General features: G+C 45.0%; 1 protein-coding gene across 2 annotated transcripts; it reads left to right on the top strand.

Moving 5' to 3' along the window:
• The first annotated feature begins 515 nt into the window (after positions 1-515).
• Positions 516-19,137, top strand: LOC137201943 (keratin, type II cytoskeletal 6A-like). Of its 2 annotated transcripts, XM_067696647.1 has the most exons (10): positions 516-1,114; positions 2,095-2,309; positions 2,653-2,713; positions 2,858-2,953; positions 3,078-3,242; positions 3,721-3,846; positions 4,671-4,891; positions 5,111-5,145; positions 5,259-5,366; positions 18,533-19,137. In XM_067696647.1, the coding sequence occupies exons 1-10, from the start codon at positions 575-577 to the stop codon at positions 18,727-18,729; spliced, it is 1,764 nt and encodes a 587-aa protein (XP_067552748.1). In that variant the 5' UTR covers positions 516-574; the 3' UTR covers positions 18,730-19,137. The 2 variants fall into 2 exon arrangements, with proteins under 2 accessions (XP_067552748.1, XP_067552749.1); XM_067696648.1 differs by lacking the exons at positions 516-1,114; positions 2,095-2,309; positions 2,653-2,713; ... (4 more) ...; positions 5,111-5,145; positions 5,259-5,366 and adding exons at positions 13,709-14,325; positions 15,293-15,507; positions 15,851-15,911; ... (3 more) ...; positions 17,870-18,090; positions 18,310-18,344 and having other exon boundaries at positions 18,458-19,137.
• The last annotated feature ends 3,831 nt before the right edge of the window (positions 19,138-22,968 follow it).

Below are 22,968 nucleotides of genomic sequence, written 5' to 3'. Positions count from 1 at the left end.
CCAGAAAAGCATCCAGGAGCTCCAGAAGGACAGGTGCAAACATGGCGGAAAAACACCACAAGCCACTTCTTGCTCAGGCCACAGGGCAAATGCCTATTAGCTCTCAGAGGCAGTCCAACTTGATGGGAAGGGTGGTGCTGGTGGAAGAGAAAAACTGTGTGGGAAAGGGGCAAACAGAACAGTGTCTGAGTAAGCAGAAGGAGGGGACAATTATCACAGATCAACTCCTTGTCTCCTTTGTTTGAGAACATGACTAACTCATGACTTCAGTGAATTTACATCCAGACTTATTGTGTTGTGATCAAGTCAAGGCTAGAAGCCAGGAGAATTTCTCCACGAGTAAAGGATGCAAAAGAAGCAACATTCATACTTCATACCTTCATAGTGCCTCGGGGTGATCTCACTCTTTGTAAAGCCCAGCCTCCCCAACCTGCAGGCTCACCTTCCAGCACTGAGCCCAGCCCATATTCCCCATATATAAGCCACTGCTGGGAACCTCGTCTCACCGATCTGCTCCTCTCAGCTCTACCCTCCACCTCTCACGCCCTCCTCAGCCTCTTCGACTTCAGGAATCATGACTTCTAGATCCACCGTGAGAAGCCAAAGTGGCAGCCGCCGTGTCTTCAGTGCCGGCTCAGCCAGAGTCCCTGGGGTCAACCGCTCTGGCTTCAGCAGCATGTCCGTGTGCCGCTCCAGGGGCAGTGGAGGCTTCACTGGAGTGGGTGCAGGAGCTAGCTTTGGCAGCCGCAGCCTCTATGGCATAGGGGGCTCCAAGAGGATCTCCCTCGGAGGGGGCAGCTGTGCCTTCGGTGGCGGATATGGCGGCAGAGCTGGAGGCGGTCTTGGTTTTGGATGTGGAGACGGGAGTGGATTTGGTTTCGGCAGTGGAGCTGGTGGTGGCATTGGGCTCGGTGGTGGAGCTGGCTTTAGTGGTGGCTATGGGGGCTCTGGCTTCTCCATCTGCCCCCCTGGAGGCATCCAAGAGGTCACCATCAACCAGAGTCTCCTGACTCCCCTCAACCTGCAAATCGACCCCACCATCCAGCGAATCAAGACTGAGGAGCGGGAGCAGATCAAGACCCTCAACAACAGGTTCGCCTCCTTCATCGACAAGGTGAGCCGGGAGCACCTGCCCTCCACTGGGATTTCAGAGTCCCCAGTCGAGAGACGCAACCAATGTCCTACCAGGGGGAGTCTCGGGAGAGAGGGAGGAGGGGACTCGGGCTAGCTCTCCACTGGGATGCAGGACAGGCTCCATGTGGGCCACAGGTAGAAGGTGATAAAAATCACTTACAGCTACTGATCCCTTAAATGTCTTTATTCCTGCCTGGGAAGCATTCTCCACTCTTGATAACCCTCAAGCAAAGGAAAGGAACTGAGAGAATGGAACGAGTTAGCTTGATCTTCTGAAGGGTCTAAGAAATTAAAAAGGGAATTACAGTGGAAACAGCACTTGAGCCTTAGCTGGGGTGGCGGCGGGGAAGGAAAGAAGATAAAAAACCAAAGGAAATTACAGGGAAAAAAGACTCAGAAACATGTATATGTGCATAGAAATACTTAACTTGTAGAACCAGATCATGAGCATTAAGGGAGCTTGTTTTAGAGGGACTCATACACTAGATGGGAAAGAAGATTAAATCCAATCATCAATAGGGTTGGAATTTAACCATTAGATTCTAAACATTTGACATCCCTTTAACTGAGATACACTCTATAAAATAACTCTGCGCAATATACGAGAGAAATACTATTTTAAAGTGCATTTGTGATTGTGCTTATCAAGAGGAAGAAAAGAAATGTTGAAAGTCACTGACTGACAGGCTCCGTAATTGAGAAGAGGGACTATCTGATAGCTCCCTGGGGAAACTTGGCCAGTGAGATCTGTGTGGTGTGAAGGAAAACAGTCAGGGGAGCAGAGCTGTCAGCCTGAGCCTCTGTACATGCTCTGGAGTAGCCCAGCACCATGGGGACCATCAGATCTGCTTGGGGACAGTCAACTCACCTCTCTTCCTTCCTTCCTTCCTTCCTTCCTTCCTTCCTTCCTTCCTTCCTTCTTTCCTTTGTTGGACAAATAACCATCTTGTCTTTCTCCAGGTCCGATTCCTGGAGCAGCAGAACAAGGTCCTGGAAACCAAGTGGGCCCTGCTGCAGGAGCAGGGCACCAAGACCGTGAGGCAGAGCCTGGAGCCTTATTTCGAGCAGTACATCAACAATCTCAGGAGACAGCTGGACTGCCTTGTCTCAGAGAGAAGCCGTCTGGACTCAGAGCTCAGGGGGATGCAGGACACGGTAGAGGACTTCAAGAAGAAGTGAGTTACAGGAGAGAAAAGGGCTCAGTTACCTGAAGCCCGTGCTTCAAGTCTATTAGATGACCAGGTCCAAATGAGGGCATGATTCTTAGTAAAACGTGTCCATGGAAATGAAACCACAATTCTTGCCTAAACACAAACCCCGAAGAACAAAATGGCCATACAGGTGGATGGGGAGAGTAAAGATGTAAACAATTTAGGGACCACAGAATTCATCTTTTAGGCTTACTGGCAGGAAAGTTCCATTTGGATATATCCATTGTGGGAAGTTGGGATCCCAGGCTGCCTTTTCTGTATCATCTTCACCACTGACTCAATTAGGTTTTACCCTTTCTAATTCCAGATATGAAGATGAAATCAACAAGCGCACGTCAGCAGAGAATGAATTTGTGAATCTAAAGAAGGTGAGATGAGTAAGATCAGGGGTTCATGTTTCTTTGCCGAAGGAGAGGACTCTGAGAAAAGAATAATCAGCGAGACTAAAGGAGGAGCAGACTGGGAAGGAGGGCTCGGCTCATCTGATCCCAAGTTTTTGGCTTCTTCCCTAGGATGTGGATGTTGCTTACATGAGTAAGGTTGATCTACAAGCCAAGGCAGACGCTCTCATAGATGAGATCAACTTCCTCAGAGCCCTCTATGAAGCAGTAAGCATCTTTCCACACTGTTTTATTGACTCTAAAGAGATTTGCAAAGGATGGAAAATCTTAGGCTTGGGTACCTCTGTAAATGTCATGGGAAAAGAGGATCTGACGATCTCATGTTCTGCAGGAACTGGCTCAGATGCAAACCCACGTGTCAGATACTTCTGTCGTCCTCTCCATGGACAACAACCGCACCCTGGACCTGGACAGCATCATCGCTGAAGTCAAAGCCCAATATGAGGAGATCGCTCGCAGGAGCCGGGAGGAGGCTGAGTCCTGGTACAAGTGCAAGGTGAGCAGTGAGGGGGAAGCTGTTGAAGAATCCCTGTACCTCCCCCCGGAAGACCAGCAAGGCTTCCCGAGACTTCACTCGGGAAATCTACATCTAGGAAGCAGGGGTCCACTCAAAGAACGTGTACCCTGAACCAACAGAGTAGATCTTTACAGTATTTATGTCCAAGTCTAGTAAGTCAAGGAACCTAAATGTAGGACAAAAGCTACCATAGATAAAGGCCAAGGGATCTTTGCTTTAGCTTCACCCTGATGCTGGTTCTCAGAAACAGTACAGAGGATGTTCTGGTCCTGAAGAGAACCAGGCAGTCAGTGGTCCTACCAAGGGTGGTGTGTGATGGGTGTACAGTGTCCATGACCTTGTAACACCAATTTTCTTAAAACGCCTTGTGGAGAAACCATTAGTTTCGATTTGTGAAAACCTTGATTAGTGTCCTGTGAAGCCCATGAACACCATCCTCTCTCCCTCTGGTTTACAGTACGAGGAGCTGCAGAGTTCAGCGTGCAGATATGGGGACGACCTGCGCACCACCAAACAGGAGATCGCTGAGATCAACCGCATGATCCAGAGGCTGAGATCTGAGATCGACCACGTCAAGAAGCAGGTATGGTGGGGACCATGGAGGAGAAAAGCATCCTTTCCTTCCTAGACCACCAGGGATCATCAACCACCATGTAGGGAATTCCTGGGCACTGAGGGAACAGCAGGGAGGGGAGGCCATGTACTTCCTCCCTTAGTGAGTTCCCACAGTTTAGAGAGATGGATCCCAACCCAAGAGCAGGAGATAAACGCATGACAGGGCCAATCTCAACTGGTCAGCAGTACAAAGATAAGGTCTTGAGGCACTGAAATGAGATTCAATAAGATGAATGATTGATTAGGGAATGCAAGACACAAGTTGGCAAAGAAAAGGTCAGGCCAGAAAGTGTGAGGAAGAGTGCTGCAAATATGCTCAGATTTGATGTAAAAAGAAGCTGAGTAAAGACACAGGACAAATGAGGGTTTTCCAAAAATGTGAAGTGGAAGGAAGGCAAGGTCACAACAGTTTAAAGTGAAATCATCTCCTCACTGTGGGTGTCTGTGGTTTTGTGTGAGTTAGCGTGCACGCATATGAACTTACCCAAACTGTCAACATTCAGAAGAAGCCAGTGGGTCCATTTCTTCCAATGTCCCCTGGTCTTGGGTCTGCTGTAGTATCTTCCAGCACTCACCACCTCCATCTTCATTAGGATGGTTAACACAGAGACGCATAGGGAGCTCCTAGCCTAGTTCAGGTTTGCAGAATGGAAAAAGACTGGACAAAAAGAATCAAACCTCCTTTTCCATGGAATCTGGGCTCTAGAGCTCTTCCTCACTGGGAAAGAAGAACCATGGTTCATCTCCTCAGGAGTCCACATTGCAGGTTCATCTGCCCATCTTCCCCTCTAGTGCACCAGCCTGCAATCCGCCATCGCCGATGCAGAGCAGCGTGGGGAGCTGGCCCTCAGGGATGCCAAGAACAAGCTGGCCGAGCTGGAGAACGCCCTGCAGAAGGCCAAGCAGGACATGGCGCAGCTACTGAAGGACTACCAGGAGCTCATGAATGTCAAGCTGGCCCTGGACGTGGAGATCGCCACCTACAGGAAGCTGCTGGAGGGCGAGGAGTGCAGGTGAGTAACTCACACAACCTCCTCAAACATCTGGGTCCATCTCCAAGGTGTCCAGCCAGTGAGCACCACTGGAAGGCACTCTAGTCGTGGCCATAATGCCACTCCCAGAAAACCACGTAGAAGGCACGTTCCCCATGGGCTCTCCTCACGCCAAAGCTTCCCACGCTGGTCCAGCTCTGGCTCTGAGGTCTCATAATGGCTGTGTCTCCTCTCTCCTAGGCTGTATGGGGAAGGCGCTGGACAAGTCAACATCTGTAAGTACCTTCACTTGCCTCCCTCCCTTGCCCTTGTGCTCTTCTGACTGGACTCTGTGTGGCAGAGTGAGCTCACCATGTCTTGTCATGGCCTTGTCCCCTTGCCTCTCCAGCCGTGGTACAGTCCACCACTTCCAGTGGCTATGGCAGTGCTGGCGGTGTCAGCAGCGGCTACGGCATGGGCGGAGGCGGTGTCAGCAGCGGCTACGGCATGGGCGGAGGCAGTGGCTACTCCTACGGCAGTGGTCTCAGCGTTGGAGGTGGCTTCAGTTCCAACAGTGGCAGAGCAATAGGTGGTGGCCTCAGCTCCTCCGGGGGCAGCAGTTCCACCGTCAAATTCAGCACCACCACCTCCTCCTCCGGCAGGAAGGGCTACAGGCCTTGAACACCTGCCACGGGCTCGTGGTCCCACAGCGTCTCAGGCTCCCTCTCCGGCTTCACTGCCCTTTCCTCCAGTTGCTTCCTCTCTCCTGCTTCTTTCTTCTCTTACTCCTTGAGTTAGAACTGAAGTTGCTGAGTGCCCTCATGTCCTCTCTGCCACACCTGCTGCATCTGAGCTTCCATTGCTCACCATCGGAAGGTCCCTGTCTGGGTCCTACTCCAGAACAGGACAATCCCCCTAGCTTTCCACTGGCCCAGTATGTCCCATCTCACAGGTGTTGTGTTCCTCCCTTGCAGTGATCATGAAAGCACAAGTGACTAGTTCTATGATGTACGGGGGTCTGTATCCCTGTGATGCTTCCTCTGCTCTTTGCTCACTTGTATTGCTAAATAAAGCAGATTTGTACTATAATGCATGGTTTCATATTGCCTTGCTTTGTTACCAATGGTTCTTGCGGTTTTCATCGGGCAAATGCCTTTTCAGGAATGAAGCATACTCCCAATTGCCATGTGCGTTGCCCCCCTCCTGTAGAGAACTTCAACAAACAGCAACTTAGCATCTGGTTGCTCAGGAGTCCTCCAAGAAGAGTTTGGCAATTGAAGCGGGAGGGATCAGGTCCATCATCATAGTAAAGTCTGTTTTCACTGCCCTTACCAGGTGCCAGCAGATTAGTTTCTCTGACTTGGTCTCTAACTGTCTACCTCCTCCTGCCCCAGTGGAGACCCATACTCCCCAGAGAATCATATTACAGTCCAAGTAGATCAGGACATTGACTAGAGAGTAAGATATTTGATTTATACTTAGAAATGCCTCATTACCAAGAGACTTGCCTGACAACATGTATCAGGAATAATCTAAATGTACATACTTCTGAAATGAAATTATGCTTCTAGCAATGTGTCCTGAGGAAATAGTACAAATGCAGAAAGCTGTACTTCATGGTTGTCAATCCCAATAATCCTTTTGACAGGGAAAAATTGGAAACACTGGGCAAATTCAGGATCCAAAGACTCAGACACAAAGCACAGGTGTTGATTTTTTGAAGTGTGGAGTCAAAATAAGAATGGAAATGCCTTCTTCCTTACCACATAATCCTCTCACAGAGACTCAAAGAAGTAGGGTCCTTGCAGCTCCAAAGAGATAGCCCTGCATCCTCTCTCAGCTGTGCCCTGGCTTCCTTTGACTTTTACAAATGGGTAATGGAAAACTCAGGATACAGTGCAAGGTTGGTCTGTCAACATTTTTCTGAGGGCCAGTCACTTTTTCCAGTCTCTGTTCTGTCCGTGTCCCTAATCCCAGGCTTTTTCTCTGGAGAATTCTGCCTTATACCATTAGGAATGAAAGTTCCCTTGTTAGGAGTCAAGGAGAAATGACTGATTCTACGAATGGGGTGGAATATATACATAAGATGATCCTGCAGCATCTTTCAGTGCCAAGAAGTAAAGAAATAATCAAAAAGACTCTGTAAGAGCTCCTAATAGACAAATTGGAACAACTTGAGCCATAAATAAATAGATAAATAAATAATGTACTGGATTATAACCCAAATTATGAAATAATTATTCATGGTCCCCACTGAGGTGAATAAGTGATTGACTAAATTGATTAATAAGGGATGATTGACAGCTCTTAGGCAGAAGAATTTCATTTAGTTACATAGGTGCTCCCCAATCAAGGAAGGAGTGAAGAACTGCTCCCCCCTAAGTGTGGGCTGTGCACAATGATTTCCTTGCAAAGAGCACAGTCTAAAAATGGGGGAAAAGAGTAACTTTACTGTCAAGAAATTAATCAAACACTTCCTCAGCCAGGTGATTAAGGGTAACACCGACAGTAGTAAGTCTGTCATAGCAAGTACCCTGGATATGATGTAATGAGAAGGGCACACGTCATCTCTGTGGTCTTCCTCCCAAACACCATAACTCCAGTTTATTCATGAGACAACATCAGACAAAGCCCAGTTGTGGACATCTGCAAAACACCTGGGCAGAGTTCCCCAAAACTTTCAAGGTCATTAAGACAAGGAAAACCTGACAAACCGTGTTAGCCAAGAAGGAGACACAATGACTAAATGGAAAGTGGATGATACCCTAGAAGAGAAAAAAGAATATTGGGCAAAAGGTAAGGAAATCCAAATGAAGTATAGATTAGTTAATAATAATATATTTATATTGTTTCCTTAATTGTGATAAATATAACTAAAGTGAGGTATTAATAATAGGGGGAATGAATGTGTATTGTATACAGACCTCTTTGTACTATCTTCACATTTTTTTGTAAATCTGAAACTATTCTGAAATTAAAAGTTTATTATGAAAAACGCTTAAAGTGTGGGTCTCAAAGTAACATCTGTATTTTTCACTAAACTAATTTTGTACACAAAATTATGAAACAAGTAAGGGAGAGAAAGAGACAGAATCACAAAGGAACACAAAGACGGTTGCAGGGCCACAGATACAGAGAAATCATTGAAGAACTAATGCTAAAACAATAATGTTCATCATCTCAAGCTAGCGTTAACTCTAGTAAACTGTCTTTCTTTTACATTGTGTACTTTCTAAATTTTTTGATGTTGAACATGTGTCATTTCAAAAGAGAAAGTGTGTTCCCCACAATGTCATTGTATGACATCTGAGATTAAACGTGGTTACACTTTTTGGTACTAAGGAAGGAAAGATTCAGTCTCTAGATTAAGGTCCCTGAGATTAAAACATTCAGATTGATTTCCTTTGCTCACTGAGGACTGAATAAGAGGAAACGTATTTCTTTTGCAACAGCAAAGATGTGTTTTTGAGTCAAGGAAGGACTCGGCAGTTCTGACAGTCCTTAGATACTGGATTTGACTCCTAAGGAGGCTAGCCAATTGCCTCCTCCTGTATGGAGCCCATGTACCTGGAAAATATAGGAAATACATTTTTAAAATAACAACCTCCAATAGAAAAACATTTTCCAGTTAGAGGCTGTATCCAAAGTTCACCTTACCTGAATCTTCTGTGATTCAGAATGATCACTTGTGAGCCATACCACGTGGATTCTAGCTGCATTGGCTAGAATCGCCAGTACAGCCCAGTGCATGGAATCCCAGCTCACGGTGGGGGCATGAGGTGCAGAACAGCCAGAGGAGGGAATGTTTCTACAGGTGCTGAGAGAAGGCTGCTCTTCTCTGCCCTGCTCCATGCTCCCAGAGTCATCCCTACAGAATCTCTTGCTAGCTAACTCTTCATTGTACTTGGCCTTGAGAAAAGCTGACAGTAGATCCCAGGATGGGAGGAGAAAAGGGTTGAGGAGTTCTTCTCTAACAGCAGCTGGATTCCTTTAACCATGAGTTTTGCTGGGCAGTGCCTTCTCCTCAATGCTCTTACTTCCTGGGCTCCAGGGGTGTCCCTTTAGCACTAGAAAGTGAGTGACAGAGGAAAACCATACTCTTGAGGTCTGGGAGGCCGATCCCCTCAGATGTGCCATTTTCCCTAACATTCTTACTGTCCCCAACCTCCTCATGCACCTATAGAATCCCCTTCTTTAACCCCACTGCCATCTGTATCTGTACTCCCTCCCTTAAGAAATTCCTCTCCATCAAATGCAATAATGGAAGACCTTTCCTTCCTGCTTCTGTTTGAAACTGCAAGCCTAGAATTTATCTGGATTCTTATGAAGGTTTTCCTTCATCCCGCCTTTCTATCTCTCCATTCCTCTTGCCTAAACTGATTTTCTTCATAGCACTTTCAGGGTGTAGCCACAAAGAAATCAGAAACTGCATTTAATAGACCTCTTTTTGGTAATAGTATTTGTACTGTTATTTTGACATTATCATAGGTTTGTTGTAGGATAAAGCAAATAAGTAATATGTCATTCAGAGCTCAGCTTTTCAGAGTGAGTAAAATAAATACAGGTATAAAATCATCCTGTATTCTATTTAAATGGAAATATCAGTATAAACTTCTGATGTGAGTACTTTTTAATTATATTTTTACATTTTTCTTAGCTCTATCCATTGAAAAGTCTTCAAAGCAAGAATAACCCAGTAACAATGAACACCCATAGCATGCAAGTTTTAGCTTGTGAATATCATTTCTCAATAAAAGGTACCAGAGCTACTCACAAAAATGGCTGATTCCATGTCTGTTGCAAGATAAGTACAAGGTAGCCTTGAGACATCTCGTCCCTGTCAACAAGGGAGCTTTCAAAGTCCAATGCGTTTCTGTCAAAAGGACACAGAAGCCAATCTGAGGAGCCCATTGGCCTAAAATGGACAGTTTAAGCACCAGAAGGATTAATGCCTGCAATGGACTCAAACATATCAAATATATTTTTTGAACTGTAAATTTATAATTATACAAACCCCAAAAAACAAACAAACAAAAAATAACTTTCTTTATTACATTTGGAAATTGCTGGGGTCCCAACCCACTATTCTAAAATTGCAAAATAAAGAAAAAAAAGCACTTATTCTGCCTTTCCTGTATCAATTAACTACATATTAGGTTACCTAAAAAGGAAACAATGACAATTCCTTCCTTATAGATGACTCCCAGGTGATAAATGCAGAGGCAGGATGTTAAATTAACAAGTTACCAGTTTGCAACTCCTCATGAAATGTCAATCTGGGAATTGATCAATGAATATTAAAATATTACATGACAAATTTATTGGACACTTTTTCAGGGAGGGTTAAGACTGGAACTATAGATATACCTGGATCAGTCTTCACATCACTAAATTGAACAACTTGTGTTATATGCCTCATGATCTGATGCAACATGGGGCATACAGCACCAGCTGGGACATAATCTTGCCTGAAACAATGGAACTAAATCTAATCAACTCTAATATAACTAGTACCTAGGAAAAACCGGCGTTACAAGTTACGTGGCACCAACAGAAACAACGAGCCAAATCCAGAACGCAGACGTTCTAGAGAAAAAAAAACAATTTCTCCACAAATCAGTGGTATATAAAAGAAAACAATGGAATCTATTACAGAATGAAAGAAGCTTAAGAGAACCAACAGTCCAATGCAATATGTGAATCTAGTTAGGCTGTTGCTTCAAGCAAACCAGCATAAAAAGACATCTTTGAGATTATCAGAGAAGTATGAACATAAAAGAGTATTAGGTTTCATTAAGAAGTGACTGTTGCTCATGATTGATATAAAACTGTTGTACAGTTAGATTTAAAAGTCCTTAAGAACTTAGACATGCGTGCAAATATTGACAAGTGAAATGACTTAATGTCTTAATTTCCTTGAAGATACATCAACAGAAGTAGAAGATTTCAATATAAGAAGTAATGGAATTAGATGAGACATGCTGAGAAATATGGACAAGTGTTTAATCTGGGGGATTGGTACATGGTGGTTTACATACTATTCTCTTTCATTGTATCTGTTGGGCTTTCAATGATGCAAACTGTGATTAAGCAATAAAGGAGGTTCTTCCACTGAGGAGAACACAAATATATTTTGGGATTAAATTTCTGATTATGGTAAATATGATGGCTTGTAGAAAACTTTCAGGTGACTCTTATCATGGCTCAGGGAAGGGAGAGGCCCTGAGCACAATGATGTCTTCATTGAATCCAATAGTTTCCATGCAGCATGAGAAAGGAAAATTAATATGTTGAATTTCAATTATTGCTTAATATTTTAAATGCTATATGTATTTTAAATATAAATATATGAATGGGAGACTTCTGAATGTAGCCTAATGGAGGAAAGGGAGGCATTTCCCCTTCTCAGATATTATCTTAAAACAAACAAGGAGAACAAGAAATGTAAAAGTAATCTCCACACTCAATCCCCAAAAGGAAAACATCTTAAAGTCCTTCAATCAAAAAAAAATAAAAATAGAAAACTCTTCTCACAGAAAGAAAGAAATCAAACACAGTTATTGGGAAACTGAGAGAGAAGATGCCCTCAGTGCAGATCTCAGAAAATCCAGTGAAGAACACTCTTGAGAGCAAACAAATCAAAACTAAACAATGTGGTAACCACAGAGGGACAGCACACAAAGTTAACCCTGAGGTTTTCCTACTGCCAGGCACTGCTGACTCATGTAACTCCTACTGTATGAATGTGAAGAACATGTCCTCGGGTGCAAATCCAAGAATCGCTGGTTTGCAACAGTCAGAAGTGGGTGTGTGTGTTCCAGGGAGGACCCATTTGCCATGAAGTTTCAAGACCCAGTGAAGGCAGGGTTGAGTAAGTGATCAGAGGCAAGGCCTATTGGCAACAGGTTGTCGGGGAAGCAAAGAAGACTGAGACTGAACTGCGAGCCATGCTGCAGCCATCTTCCTTGGCTTTGTCTAATTAAAATTAAAAGAATTATTCACACAGCCTGTGCCGTAATGAGAATTCCTGTTAGCCTGGTTGCAGCCTGGCCCCTCCTCCCAGAATGCTGTCTGCAAAAGACAGGTCCAGAAGGAGCTCGCCTCTTTCAAAGATGAGCCCTTGTTAGAAAGGAACAATTCCAGGCCCCACGAAGGATACTTTACATTGAAACAGAAAAACAAAAGTCACTTAGAAAACACTCCACAGAAAAAAGTGACAAAAATTATTACCGAAAAGGCAATGAAATAAACACCACGGTGAAATAAGAGAACAAAGGGGCAGTAGAATGAGAAATAAAAGATTAAAATATGAGTTGATAGAGCTCAGAAAAGGAGCAGAGAAGAAAGATAAAGCCACAATAGAAACGAAGGCCAAGCTGAAAGCAGCATAAGACGTTGCTGATGCACAGCAATGGACCACAGGTAAAGGTGGAGAAAACAGCCTGTAGAAAATAGCATGAGAACCGAGTGAAAACATAGATATGGGAGACAAAGTACATATACCATGAGTGCAACTTCAAAAGAAAATATATATGCGTGTTTCATATATATGTATGTATATATTCAATATATATACTCGCATGCATCACACATACCCAAGGAAAAACACAGAAACATATCTAAGTGACGTGACTACAAGGGTACACAGGGAAGTGGCAACACTGCTTTGTCTTCCTAGACAGGAGTGGGGAATGATCTTGAGCATGTAATTTTTTCCTTAACCATGTATTACTTGTTTAATTTTTCAGTTAATAGGTAGGTGTGTAAATATCAATATTCAGTATATTAATAGGCATTCTATGACATCTGTATCTGTAATGTTTAAATAGATAGCTTATTAAGCTTCTAGTTTGAACTGTCAGTTTACAGGATACACAAAGGACACGAGATCATGGTAAATAAGACAACATGACTATGCACATGCACAGGACAAATAACCTGTTTTTTCTTTTTTTCACAAATAAACTGCAAGTGGAAAAGCGGAGGAGGATTTAAGGACTTAAATGATTTTACAGATGTATTACTTTAAAGACATATCACCGAAATACAAAATGTATGGAACTTATTAGAATCCTGATTTGGACAACCAAAACATAAAATATAAATAACACAAACAGATTTAGTTCAAGATTGAATAGATACTCCTTAATGTTAATGAATACATACATATTAAGGATATATAAATGGTATTTGGTTATGTATTTAAAAAGCACCTCATTTACAAAATAAATGTTGAATTCTATACTAAAGAAATGATATGACCTCTGGGATTTGCTTTTGAATATTTTAAGATTGATAGGGAATTGGGTGGGAGTATAGAAAAAATAAGGCTGACCATGAGTTAATACTTTGTATAAAATCCAGTGATAGATATACAGAGGCCCATTATATTGTAAATCTACGTATCTACCTGTGGGAAATTTTTAATGAAAGCAACAAAAAGTCATGTTTAACTTCGGTAATCAGTGAAAACACTAATAATTATAGGTAAGGGATAAGCAATAGGTTATCTTGATCTCCAGTATTTCTGCCTTGTGGGTGAAACACCAAGGCAGAGGAGCCTCAGTACATTTCACACACGAGCATAACATGGAGAACCTCTGTGTGAGTCAGTGACTAACTCCCAGCTAAGTGAATTCAGACTAGTCTTATTGTACTGAGAGCAGTCAAAGCTGGAAGGCAGGAGAAATTTTCCCTGACTAAAGGAAATCTAAAATGCGATCTTCAGATTTCATAACTTTTCTAATAAACCACATGTGATCTCACTCTTTGTAAAGCCCAGCCTTCCCAACCTGCAGGCTCACCTTCCAGCACTGAGCCCAGCCCATTTTCCCCATATATAAGCCACTGCTGGGAACCTCGTCTCACCGATCTGCTCCTCTCAGCTCTACCCTCCACCTCTCACGCCCTCCTCAGCCTCTTCGACTTCAGGAACCATGACTTCCAACTCCACCGTGAGAAGCCAAAGCGGCAGCCGCCGTGTCTTCAGTGCCGGCTCAGCCAGAGTCCCTGGGGTCAACCGCTCTGGCTTCAGCAGCATGTCCGTGTGCCGCTCCAGGGGCAGTGGAGGCTTCACTGGAGTGGGTGCAGGAGCTAGCTTTGGCAGCCGCAGCCTCTATGGCATAGGGGGCTCCAAGAGGATCTCCCTCGGAGGGGGCAGCTGTGCCTTCGGTGGCGGATATGGCGGCAGAGCTGGAGGCGGCCTTGGCTTTGGATGTGGAGCCGGGAGTGGATTTGGTTTCGGCAGTGGAGCTGGTGGTGGCATTGGGCTCGGTGGTGGAGCTGGCTTTAGTGGTGGCTATGGGGGCTCTGGCTTCTCCATCTGCCCCCCTGGAGGCATCCAAGAGGTCACCATCAACCAGAGTCTCCTGACTCCCCTCAACCTGCAAATCGACCCCACCATCCAGCGAATCAAGACTGAGGAGCGGGAGCAGATCAAGACCCTCAACAACAGGTTCGCCTCCTTCATCGACAAGGTGAGCCGGGAGCACCTGCCCTCCACTGGGATTTCAGAGTCCCCAGTCGAGAGACGCAACCAATGTCCTACCAGGGGGAGTCTCGGGAGAGAGGGAGGAGGGGACTCGGGCTAGCTCTACACTGGGATGCAGGACAGGCTCCATGTGGGCCACAGGTAGAAGGTGATAAAAATCATTTACAGCTACTGATCCCTTAAATGTCTTCATTCCTGCCTGGGAAGCATTCTCCACTCTTGATAACCCTCAAGCAAAGGAAAGGAACTGAGAGAATGGAACGAGTTAGCTTGATCTTCTGAAGGGTCTAAGAAATTAAAAGGGAATTACAGTGGAAACAGCACTTGAGCCTTAGCTGGGGTGGCGGCGGGGAAGGAAAGAAGATAAAAAACCAAAGGAAATTACAGGGAAAAAAGACTCAGAAACATGTATATGTGCATAGAAATACTTAACTTGTAGAACCAGATCATGAGCATTAAGGGAGCTTGTTTTAGAGGGACTCATACACTAGATGGGAAAGAAGATTAAATCCAATCATCAATAGGGTTGGAATTTAACCATTAGATTCTAAACATTTGACATCCCTTTAACTGAGATACACTCTATAAAATAACTCTGCGCAATATACGAGAGAAATACTATTTTAAAGTGCATTTGTGATTGTGCTTATCAAGAGGAAGAAAAGAAATGTTGAAAGTCACTGACTGACAGGCTCCGTAATTGAGAAGAGGGACTATCTGATAGCTCCCTGGGGAAACTTGGCCAGTGAGATCTGTGTGGTGTGAAGGAAAACAGTCAGGGGAGCAGAGCTGTCAGCCTGAGCCTCTGTACATGCTCTGGAGTAGCCCAGCACCATGGGGACCATCAGATCTGCTTGGGGACAGTCAACTCACCTCTCTTCCTTCCTTCCTTCCTTCCTTCCTTCCTTCCTTCTTTCCTTTGTTGGACAAATAACCATCTTGTCTTTCTCCAGGTCCGATTCCTGGAGCAGCAGAACAAGGTCCTGGAAACCAAGTGGGCCCTGCTGCAGGAGCAGGGCACCAAGACCGTGAGGCAGAGCCTGGAGCCTTATTTCGAGCAGTACATCAACAATCTCAGGGGACAGCTGGACTACCTTGTCTCAGAGAGAAGCCGCCTGGACTCAGAGCTCAGGGGGATGCAGGACACGGTAGAGGACTTCAAGAAGAAGTGAGTTACAGGAGAGAAAAGGGCTCAGTTTCCTGAAGCCCACGCTTCAAGTCTATTAGATGACCAGGTCCAAATGATGGCATGATTCTTAGTAAAACGTGTCCATGGAAATGAAACCACAATTCTTGCCTAAACACAAACCCCGAAGAACAAAATGGCCATACAGGTGGATGGGGAGAGTAAAGATGTAAACAATTTAGGGACCACAGAATTCATCTTTTAGGCTTACTGGCAGGAAAGTTCCATTTGGATATATCCATTGTGGGAAGTTGGGATCCCAGGCTGCCTTTTCTGTATCATCTTCACCACTGACTCAATTAGGTTTTACCCTTTCTAATTCCAGATATGAAGATGAAATCAACAAGCGCACATCAGCAGAGAATGAATTTGTGAATCTAAAGAAGGTGAGATGAGTAAGATCAGGGGTTCATGTTTCTTTGCCGAAGGAGAGGACTCTGAGAAAAGAATAATCAGCGAGACTAAAGGAGGAGCAGACTGGGAAGGAGGGCTTGGCTCATCTGATCCCAAGTTTTTGGCTTCTTCCCTAGGATGTGGATGTTGCTTACATGACTAAGGTTGATCTACAAGCCAAGGCAGACGCTCTCATAGATGAGATCAACTTCCTCAGAGCCCTCTATGAAGCAGTAAGCATCTTTCCACACTGTTTTATTGACTCTAAAGAGATTTGCAAAGGATGGAAAATCTTAGGCTTGGGTACCTCTGTAAATGTCATGGGAAAAGAGGATCTGACGATCTCATGTTCTGCAGGAACTGGCTCAGATGCAAACCCACGTGTCAGATACTTCTGTCGTCCTCTCCATGGACAACAACCGCACCCTGGACCTGGACAGCATCATCGCTGAAGTCAAAGCCCAATATGAGGAGATCGCTCGCAGGAGCCGGGAGGAGGCTGAGTCCTGGTACAAGTGCAAGGTGAGCAGTGAGGGGGAAGCTGTTGAAGAATCCCTGTACCTCCCCCCGGAAGACCAGCAAGGCTTCCCGAGACTTCACTCGGGAAATCTACATCTAGGAAGCAGGGGTCCACTCAAAGAACGTGTACCCTGAACCAACAGAGTAGATCTTTACAGTATTTATGTCCAAGTCTAGTAAGTCAAGGAACCTAAATGTAGGACAAAAGCTACCATAGATAAAGGCCAAGGGATCTTTGCTTTAGCTTCACCCTGATGCTGGTTCTCAGAAACAGTACAGAGGATGTTCTGGTCCTGAAGAGAACCAGGCAGTCAGTGGTCCTACCAAGGGTGGTGTGTGATGGGTGTACAGTGTCCATGACCTTGTAACACCAATTTTCTTAAAACGCCTTGTGGAGAAACCATTAGTTTCGATTTGTGAAAACCTTGATTAGTGTCCTGTGAAGCCCATGAACACCATCCTCTCTCCCTCTGGTTTACAGTACGAGGAGCTGCAGAGTTCAGCGTGCAGATATGGGGACGACCTGTGCAACACCAAACAGGAGATCGCTGAGATCAACCGCCTGATCCAGAGGCTGAGATCTGAGATTGAACACGTCAAGAAGCAGGTATGGTGGGGACCATGGAGGAGAAAAGCATCCTTTCCTTCCTAGACCACCAGGGATCATCAACCACCATGTAGGGAACTCCTGGGCACTGAGGGAACAGCAGGGAGGGGAGGCCATGTACTTCCTCCCTTAGTGAGTTCCCACAGTTTAGAGAGATGGATCCCAACCCAAGAGCAGGAAACAAATGCATGACAGGACCAATCCCGACTGGTCGACAGTACAAAGGTACAGTCTTGAGGCACTGAAGTGAGATTCAATAAGAGGAATGATTGATTTAGGAACTCAAGACAGTAGTTGGCAAAGAAAAGTTCAGGCCAGAAAGTGTGAGGAAGAGTGCTGCAAATATGCTCAGATTCGATGTGAAAAAGAAGCTGAGTAAAGACACAGGACAAATGAGGGTTTTCCAAAAATGTGAAGTGGAAGGAAGGCAAGGTCGCAGCTGTTTAAAGTGAAATCATCTCCTCACTGTGGGTGTCTGTGGTTTTGTGTGAGTTAGTGTGCACCCACATGCACTTACCCAAACTGTCAACATTCAGAAGAAGCCAGTGGGTCCATTTCTTCCAATGTCCCCTGGTCTTGGGTCTGCTGTAGTATCTTCCAGCACTCACCACCTCCATCTTCATTAGGGTGGTTAACACAGAGGCGTATAGGGAGCTCCTAGCCTAGTTCAGGTTTGCAGAATGGAAAAAGACTGGACAAAAAGAATCAAACCTCCTTTTCCATGGAATCTGGGCTCTAGAGCTCTTCCTCACTGGGAAAGAAGAACCATGGTTCATCTCCTCAGGAGTCCACATTGCAGGTTCATCTGCCCATCTTCCCCTCTAGTGCACCAGCCTGCAATCCGCCATCGCCGATGCAGAGCAGCGTGGGGAGCTGGCCCTCAGGGATGCCAAGAACAAGCTGGCCGAGCTGGAGAACGCCCTGCAGAAGGCCAAGCAGGACATGGCGCAGCTACTGAAGGACTACCAGGAGCTCATGAATGTCAAGCTGGCCCTGGACGTGGAGATCGCCACCTACAGGAAGCTGCTGGAGGGCGAGGAGTGCAGGTGAGTAACTCACACAACCTCCTCAAACATCTGGGTCCATCTCCAAGGTGTCCAGCCAGTGAGCACCACTGGAAGGCACTCTAGTCGTGGCCATAATGCCACTCCCAGAAAACCACGTAGAAGGCACGTTCCCCATGGGCTCTCCTCACGCCAAAGCTTCCCACGCTGGTCCAGCTCTGGCTCTGAGGTCTCATAATGGCTGTGTCTCCTCTCTCCTAGGCTGTATGGGGAAGGCGCTGGACAAGTCAACATCTGTAAGTACCTTCACTTGCCTCCCTCCCTTGCCCTTGTGCTCTTCTGACTGGACTCTGTGTGGCAGAGTGAGCTCACCATGTCTTGTCATGGCCTTGTCCCCTTGCCTCTCCAGCCGTGGTACAGTCCACCACTTCCAGTGGCTATGGCAGTGCTGGCGGTGTCAGCAGCGGCTACGGCATGGGCGGAGGCGGTGTCAGCAGCGGCTACGGCATGGGCGGAGGCAGTGGCTACTCCTACGGCAGTGGTCTCAGCGTTGGAGGTGGCTTCAGTTCCAGCAGTGGCAGAGCAATAGGTGGTGGCCTCAGCTCCTCCGGGGGCAGCAGTTCCACCGTCAAATTCAGCACCACCACCTCCTCCTCCGGCAGGAAGGGCTACAGGCCTTGAACACCTGCCACGGGCTCGTGGTCCCACAGCGTCTCAGGCTCCCTCTCCGGCTTCACTGCCCTTTCCTCCAGTTGCTTCCTCTCTCCTGCTTCTTTCTTCTCTTACTCCTTGAGTTAGAACTGAAGTTGCTGAGTGCCCTCATGTCCTCTCTGCCACACCTGCTGCATCTGAGCTTCCATTGCTCACCATCGGAAGGTCCCTGTCTGGGTCCTACTCCAGAACAGGGCAATCCCCCTAGCTTTCCACTGGCCCAGTATGTCCCATCTCACAGGTGTTGTGTTCCTCCCTTGCAGTGATCATGAAAGCACAAGTGACTAGTTCTATGATGTACGGGGGTCTGTATCCCTGTGATGCTTCCTCTGCTCTTTGCTCACTTGTATTGCTAAATAAAGCAGATTTGTACTATAATGCATGGTTTCATATTGCCTTGCTTTGTTACCAATGGTTCTTGCGGTTTTCATCGGGCAAATGTCTTTTCAGGAATGAAGCATACTCCCAATTGCCATGTGCGTCGCCCCCCTCGTTTAGAGAACTTCAACAAACAGCAGGTTGGCATCCTTATGCTCAGATGTCCTTCACAGATAAGATTTCATCTGAATGTTTGGCAAGTGTGATGGGAAGAATGTGGTTCACCATGTTGTATACTCTCCTTTTAATCGCCCATACCAAGGAGTAATGGTTGAGTTTCTCTTCCTTCTTCTCTAATATCACTCCAGCCATGCCCAAGGGATCAACTCTCAATGTCCAGTAGGGGAAAGATATTTCTGGTCTAACATAGCAAAATGACATTTAACAAGAGAGTAAGATGTTTGATTTTTATTTAGACTTAACTTCATGACCAACATACTTGCCTGACAAGGTGTATCAAGGGTAGTTAAAGTGGATATACTGCTGAGCTGAAATTCTATTTCTAGAAATGTATTCTGAAGAAATACTACAAATGCAGGAAGGAGTATGTACATGGATGTGAATCCCATCTTCCCAGCAGGGAAAATTAAAAGCAGGAGAGCTGGTCAAATCACCACCAAACTCAGATTCTGGTTTTTAAAGTGTGAAGGCAAAACGAGAATGGGAATATCTACCTTCTCACACCTTAAGACTCTTGCAGAGATGGATGAAGCTGAATCCTTCATCTCTCTGGTGTGCTCTGGCTACTGTGACTTCTCTGAATGGGTAATGAAAACTCAGGATATGGTGCAAGGCTCATCATTCACTAGTGCTGCCTTTTGTCCACACCATTCCCTATTTCCTCATGAGTGACCAGTATCTCCCTTGCCCCCAGGCTCTTACAACACAAGCGAAAGTTTCTTGTATTCCATAATATAAAGAGGGTGAATCTGGATCCTTTTGTATCAGTATTCTGCTGTATTCACCTATAACCATTCCCCCAGCAAAGTGGGCAGCCTCTCACATTGGTACCTCCTCACTTTGCCCAGAACTTCCCCAACAGCTGGTATGTGATGATTTGGTTCCAAAATCTAAGCCCACTTAGTATTTATATTATTATGTACCCGTGAGGAATAATGGAAAGAAAATACTGACCAGGAAATATATATAGAATATATCAATGAATAATAAACAGGTTGCAAAATAATATGTACACATGGATTTATCTTATTAAAATCTTATGGTACATGTGCTGATAGCGAAACGGCAGACTGTAAACCATCAAGCTCTCCTTTTGCCAAAGAAACATCGAAAAAACAACCAGAAGCTGTCTGAACAAACTTTGCAGGAGCTCTGGAAAACACTCAAGAGTTTACAGCAAACAAGCAAATGCCCAATCAAGAAAATCCACCTTCAAAACGATAGCAAAGCTTTGTGACAATTTTCCTAGCACTTGCCCTGCCCTATACCTGGTGTAGTTGTAGTCTTGAGAAAGCAGCAGCCTTATTCTAGAACTTTCCCCCACCCCTCTCCCACCCTCCAGTCCCCTCTCAAACCCATTTGCTCCTCTTGGTCACCCTCCACCACCCAGCACATGCATCTTGAACCAGAGAGCAGATGCAGATTATTTGCAAATTACTGTGCAAGTCTCTTCAAACACATCTGGGGCATTCCTGAAGAAATAATACAGGATTCTCACCTTTGTTCCACATAAATCCAAATGCAGGCAAGAGAAGCAGCAGGTACAGTTAGTAAAAACTGTAGGGCAGACTACAAACCCACAGAGGCCTGGGGCAAAAGACTACGGGAGAAGATATACAATAGACCCTCTGACCATCTAAGGTCTAGAGGCTAAGCTGGAGTGAGAGTCTGGGAAATGAGGACATTCAGGAGCAGCTGTGTATATGAGAGAATTTAGAAAACTGTGCCTAGGTCCAGACAAGACACCTGCTCAGAAAATTCTTGAGAAGGTCTTAAGCATTAACCTTGGGCTGATCTCTAGGTTCAGAGCAAGCCCCACTAAGTGGTGAAGGAGTATCCAGTCACAGGGAGAGTTGGTTGTTCTCAGTTTGTTATTTTGGCTTTTGGTTGTTGTTGTTTTTTTAGCTCCTGGTATACAAGAAAATCTTCATCAAGACAGTAGCTGAACACAAGCTATAGGAGCAGCCTGAAGTTGAGGTTTTACTGCATGCCAGGCACTGCTGACCCATTTAACACAACTAGGTCAATGTGAAGGACAGGTCCTCAGGTGCAAATCCAAGAATCCCTTGTTTGCAACAGTCAGAACTGGGAGTAGGACCTGAGGCAGGACCACATTAGTCATGATCTTTCTAGAAACTGGGAAGTAGAATTGAATAACAAATCAGAAACAAGGCCTATTGGCAACATTTTGTTAAAAAGAGGGACAAAAAGCAGAGAGAATGTGAATTTGTCACTCTGCAGTGATTTGTTGGGCAAGGTTTTTAAGGAATAAGAGAATTATTCGCACAGCCTGTTAACCTGAATATGGCCCCAGCTCACTCCCCAGAATACTTTCTGCAAATGACTGGTCTAGAAGGAGTTCACGTCATTCAAAGATGAGCACTAGTCAGAAAGTAACTGGTCCAGGACTCACTAAAGAGAATACACATTCAAAAATGAAATGAACAGGAAAAACAAAAGGCAGATAATGATCACTCATCAGAACAAAGTCACTATAAAATATTGCCAAAATAAAACAAACCCTCTACAAAATTAGAGAAGAAAAAGTATATAATGAGACAATAACAGATAAGCCATTACTAACAGAAGTCAGATATGAGGCAGAGAGAAAAACAAAGCCAGCAGGGAAATGAAGGCCAAGTTGATGTCAGTACAAAGGACAATAGACGTGCTGAATGCACAACAAAGGGCGTATGGGAGAATATGGAGAAAAGAGAATCGGGGGTCATAGAGGGAGTTAACGAGGGGGTAAAGGAGGGTCAAGAGGATATATAGATAAAGAAGACAAAGTAGATTCAACACAAGAATAATTGAAACACCTAAAGGAGGAGTATACACACTCATACGCAAACTCATACACACAAATTGTCCCCCCCAAAGCACAGAAACATCTTCAATTAGGTGGCTGGGGATTTGCCCTGAAATTTATTTTGATAGACAAATGTGCACAATTTAGGCATTTTTTAAATGTGTAAATATTGTATATGGGTATAAAGAATGAAATCTTGCCACTTGTGACAACATGGATGGATCTCTAGGGCATTATGTTAAGTGACATAAGTCAGACAGAGAAAGACAAGTACTGCAAAGTCTCTTATATGTGGAATCTACAAAAGAAATTTTCAAAAATTTAAAAACTAAGTTCATAGACACAGAGATCAGATTGATGGTTGCCAGAGGCGGGGGAAGGGATGGGAGTGGGAGAAATGGGTGAACTGTTTTCGTGAGGTTTTTTTTTAAGTTTAAATAAATTAAATTTTAAAAGCCCACAGAGATAAAACCACATACTATTAGAATGGCTAACAAAGTAATTGAGGATACCAAGGCAACAATATGGAGCAAACAGAACACTCACACACTGCTGTTGGAAACTCAAAATGTTGCAACCAGGGCTTCCCTGGTGGCGCAGTGGTTGAGAGTCCGCCTGCCGATGAAGGGGACATGAGTTCGTGCCCTGGTACGGGAAGATCCTACATGCCGCGGAGCAGCTGGGCCCGTGAGCCATGGCCACTGGGCCTGCGAGTCCGGAGACTGTGCTCTGCAACGGGAGAGGCCACAGCAGTGAGAGGCCCACGTACTGCAAAAAAAAAAAAAACCAAAAAAAAAACAGAAAAGAAAATGATGCAACCACTCTGCAAATATATATATTTA

This window comes from Pseudorca crassidens, chromosome 11 (genome assembly GCF_039906515.1).
Source record: "Pseudorca crassidens isolate mPseCra1 chromosome 11, mPseCra1.hap1, whole genome shotgun sequence".
NCBI classification, from domain to species: Eukaryota; Metazoa; Chordata; class Mammalia; order Artiodactyla; family Delphinidae; genus Pseudorca; species Pseudorca crassidens.
The sequence above is the reverse complement of the archived record's forward strand: the minus strand, read 5'-3'. Positions and strand labels throughout refer to the sequence as shown.

Excerpts from the sequence above, each read along its gene's own strand:
- LOC137201943 (XM_067696647.1), top strand. The coding sequence starts at position 575 with ATGACTTCTAGATCCACCGTGAGAAGCCAAAGTGGCAGCCGCCGTGTC. Across the intron at positions 2,954-3,077 it reads TCAGAGCCCTCTATGAAGCA|GAACTGGCTCAGATGCAAAC; the intron begins GTAAGCATCTTT and ends CATGTTCTGCAG. Across the intron at positions 3,847-4,670 it reads TCGACCACGTCAAGAAGCAG|TGCACCAGCCTGCAATCCGC; the intron begins GTATGGTGGGGA and ends CTTCCCCTCTAG.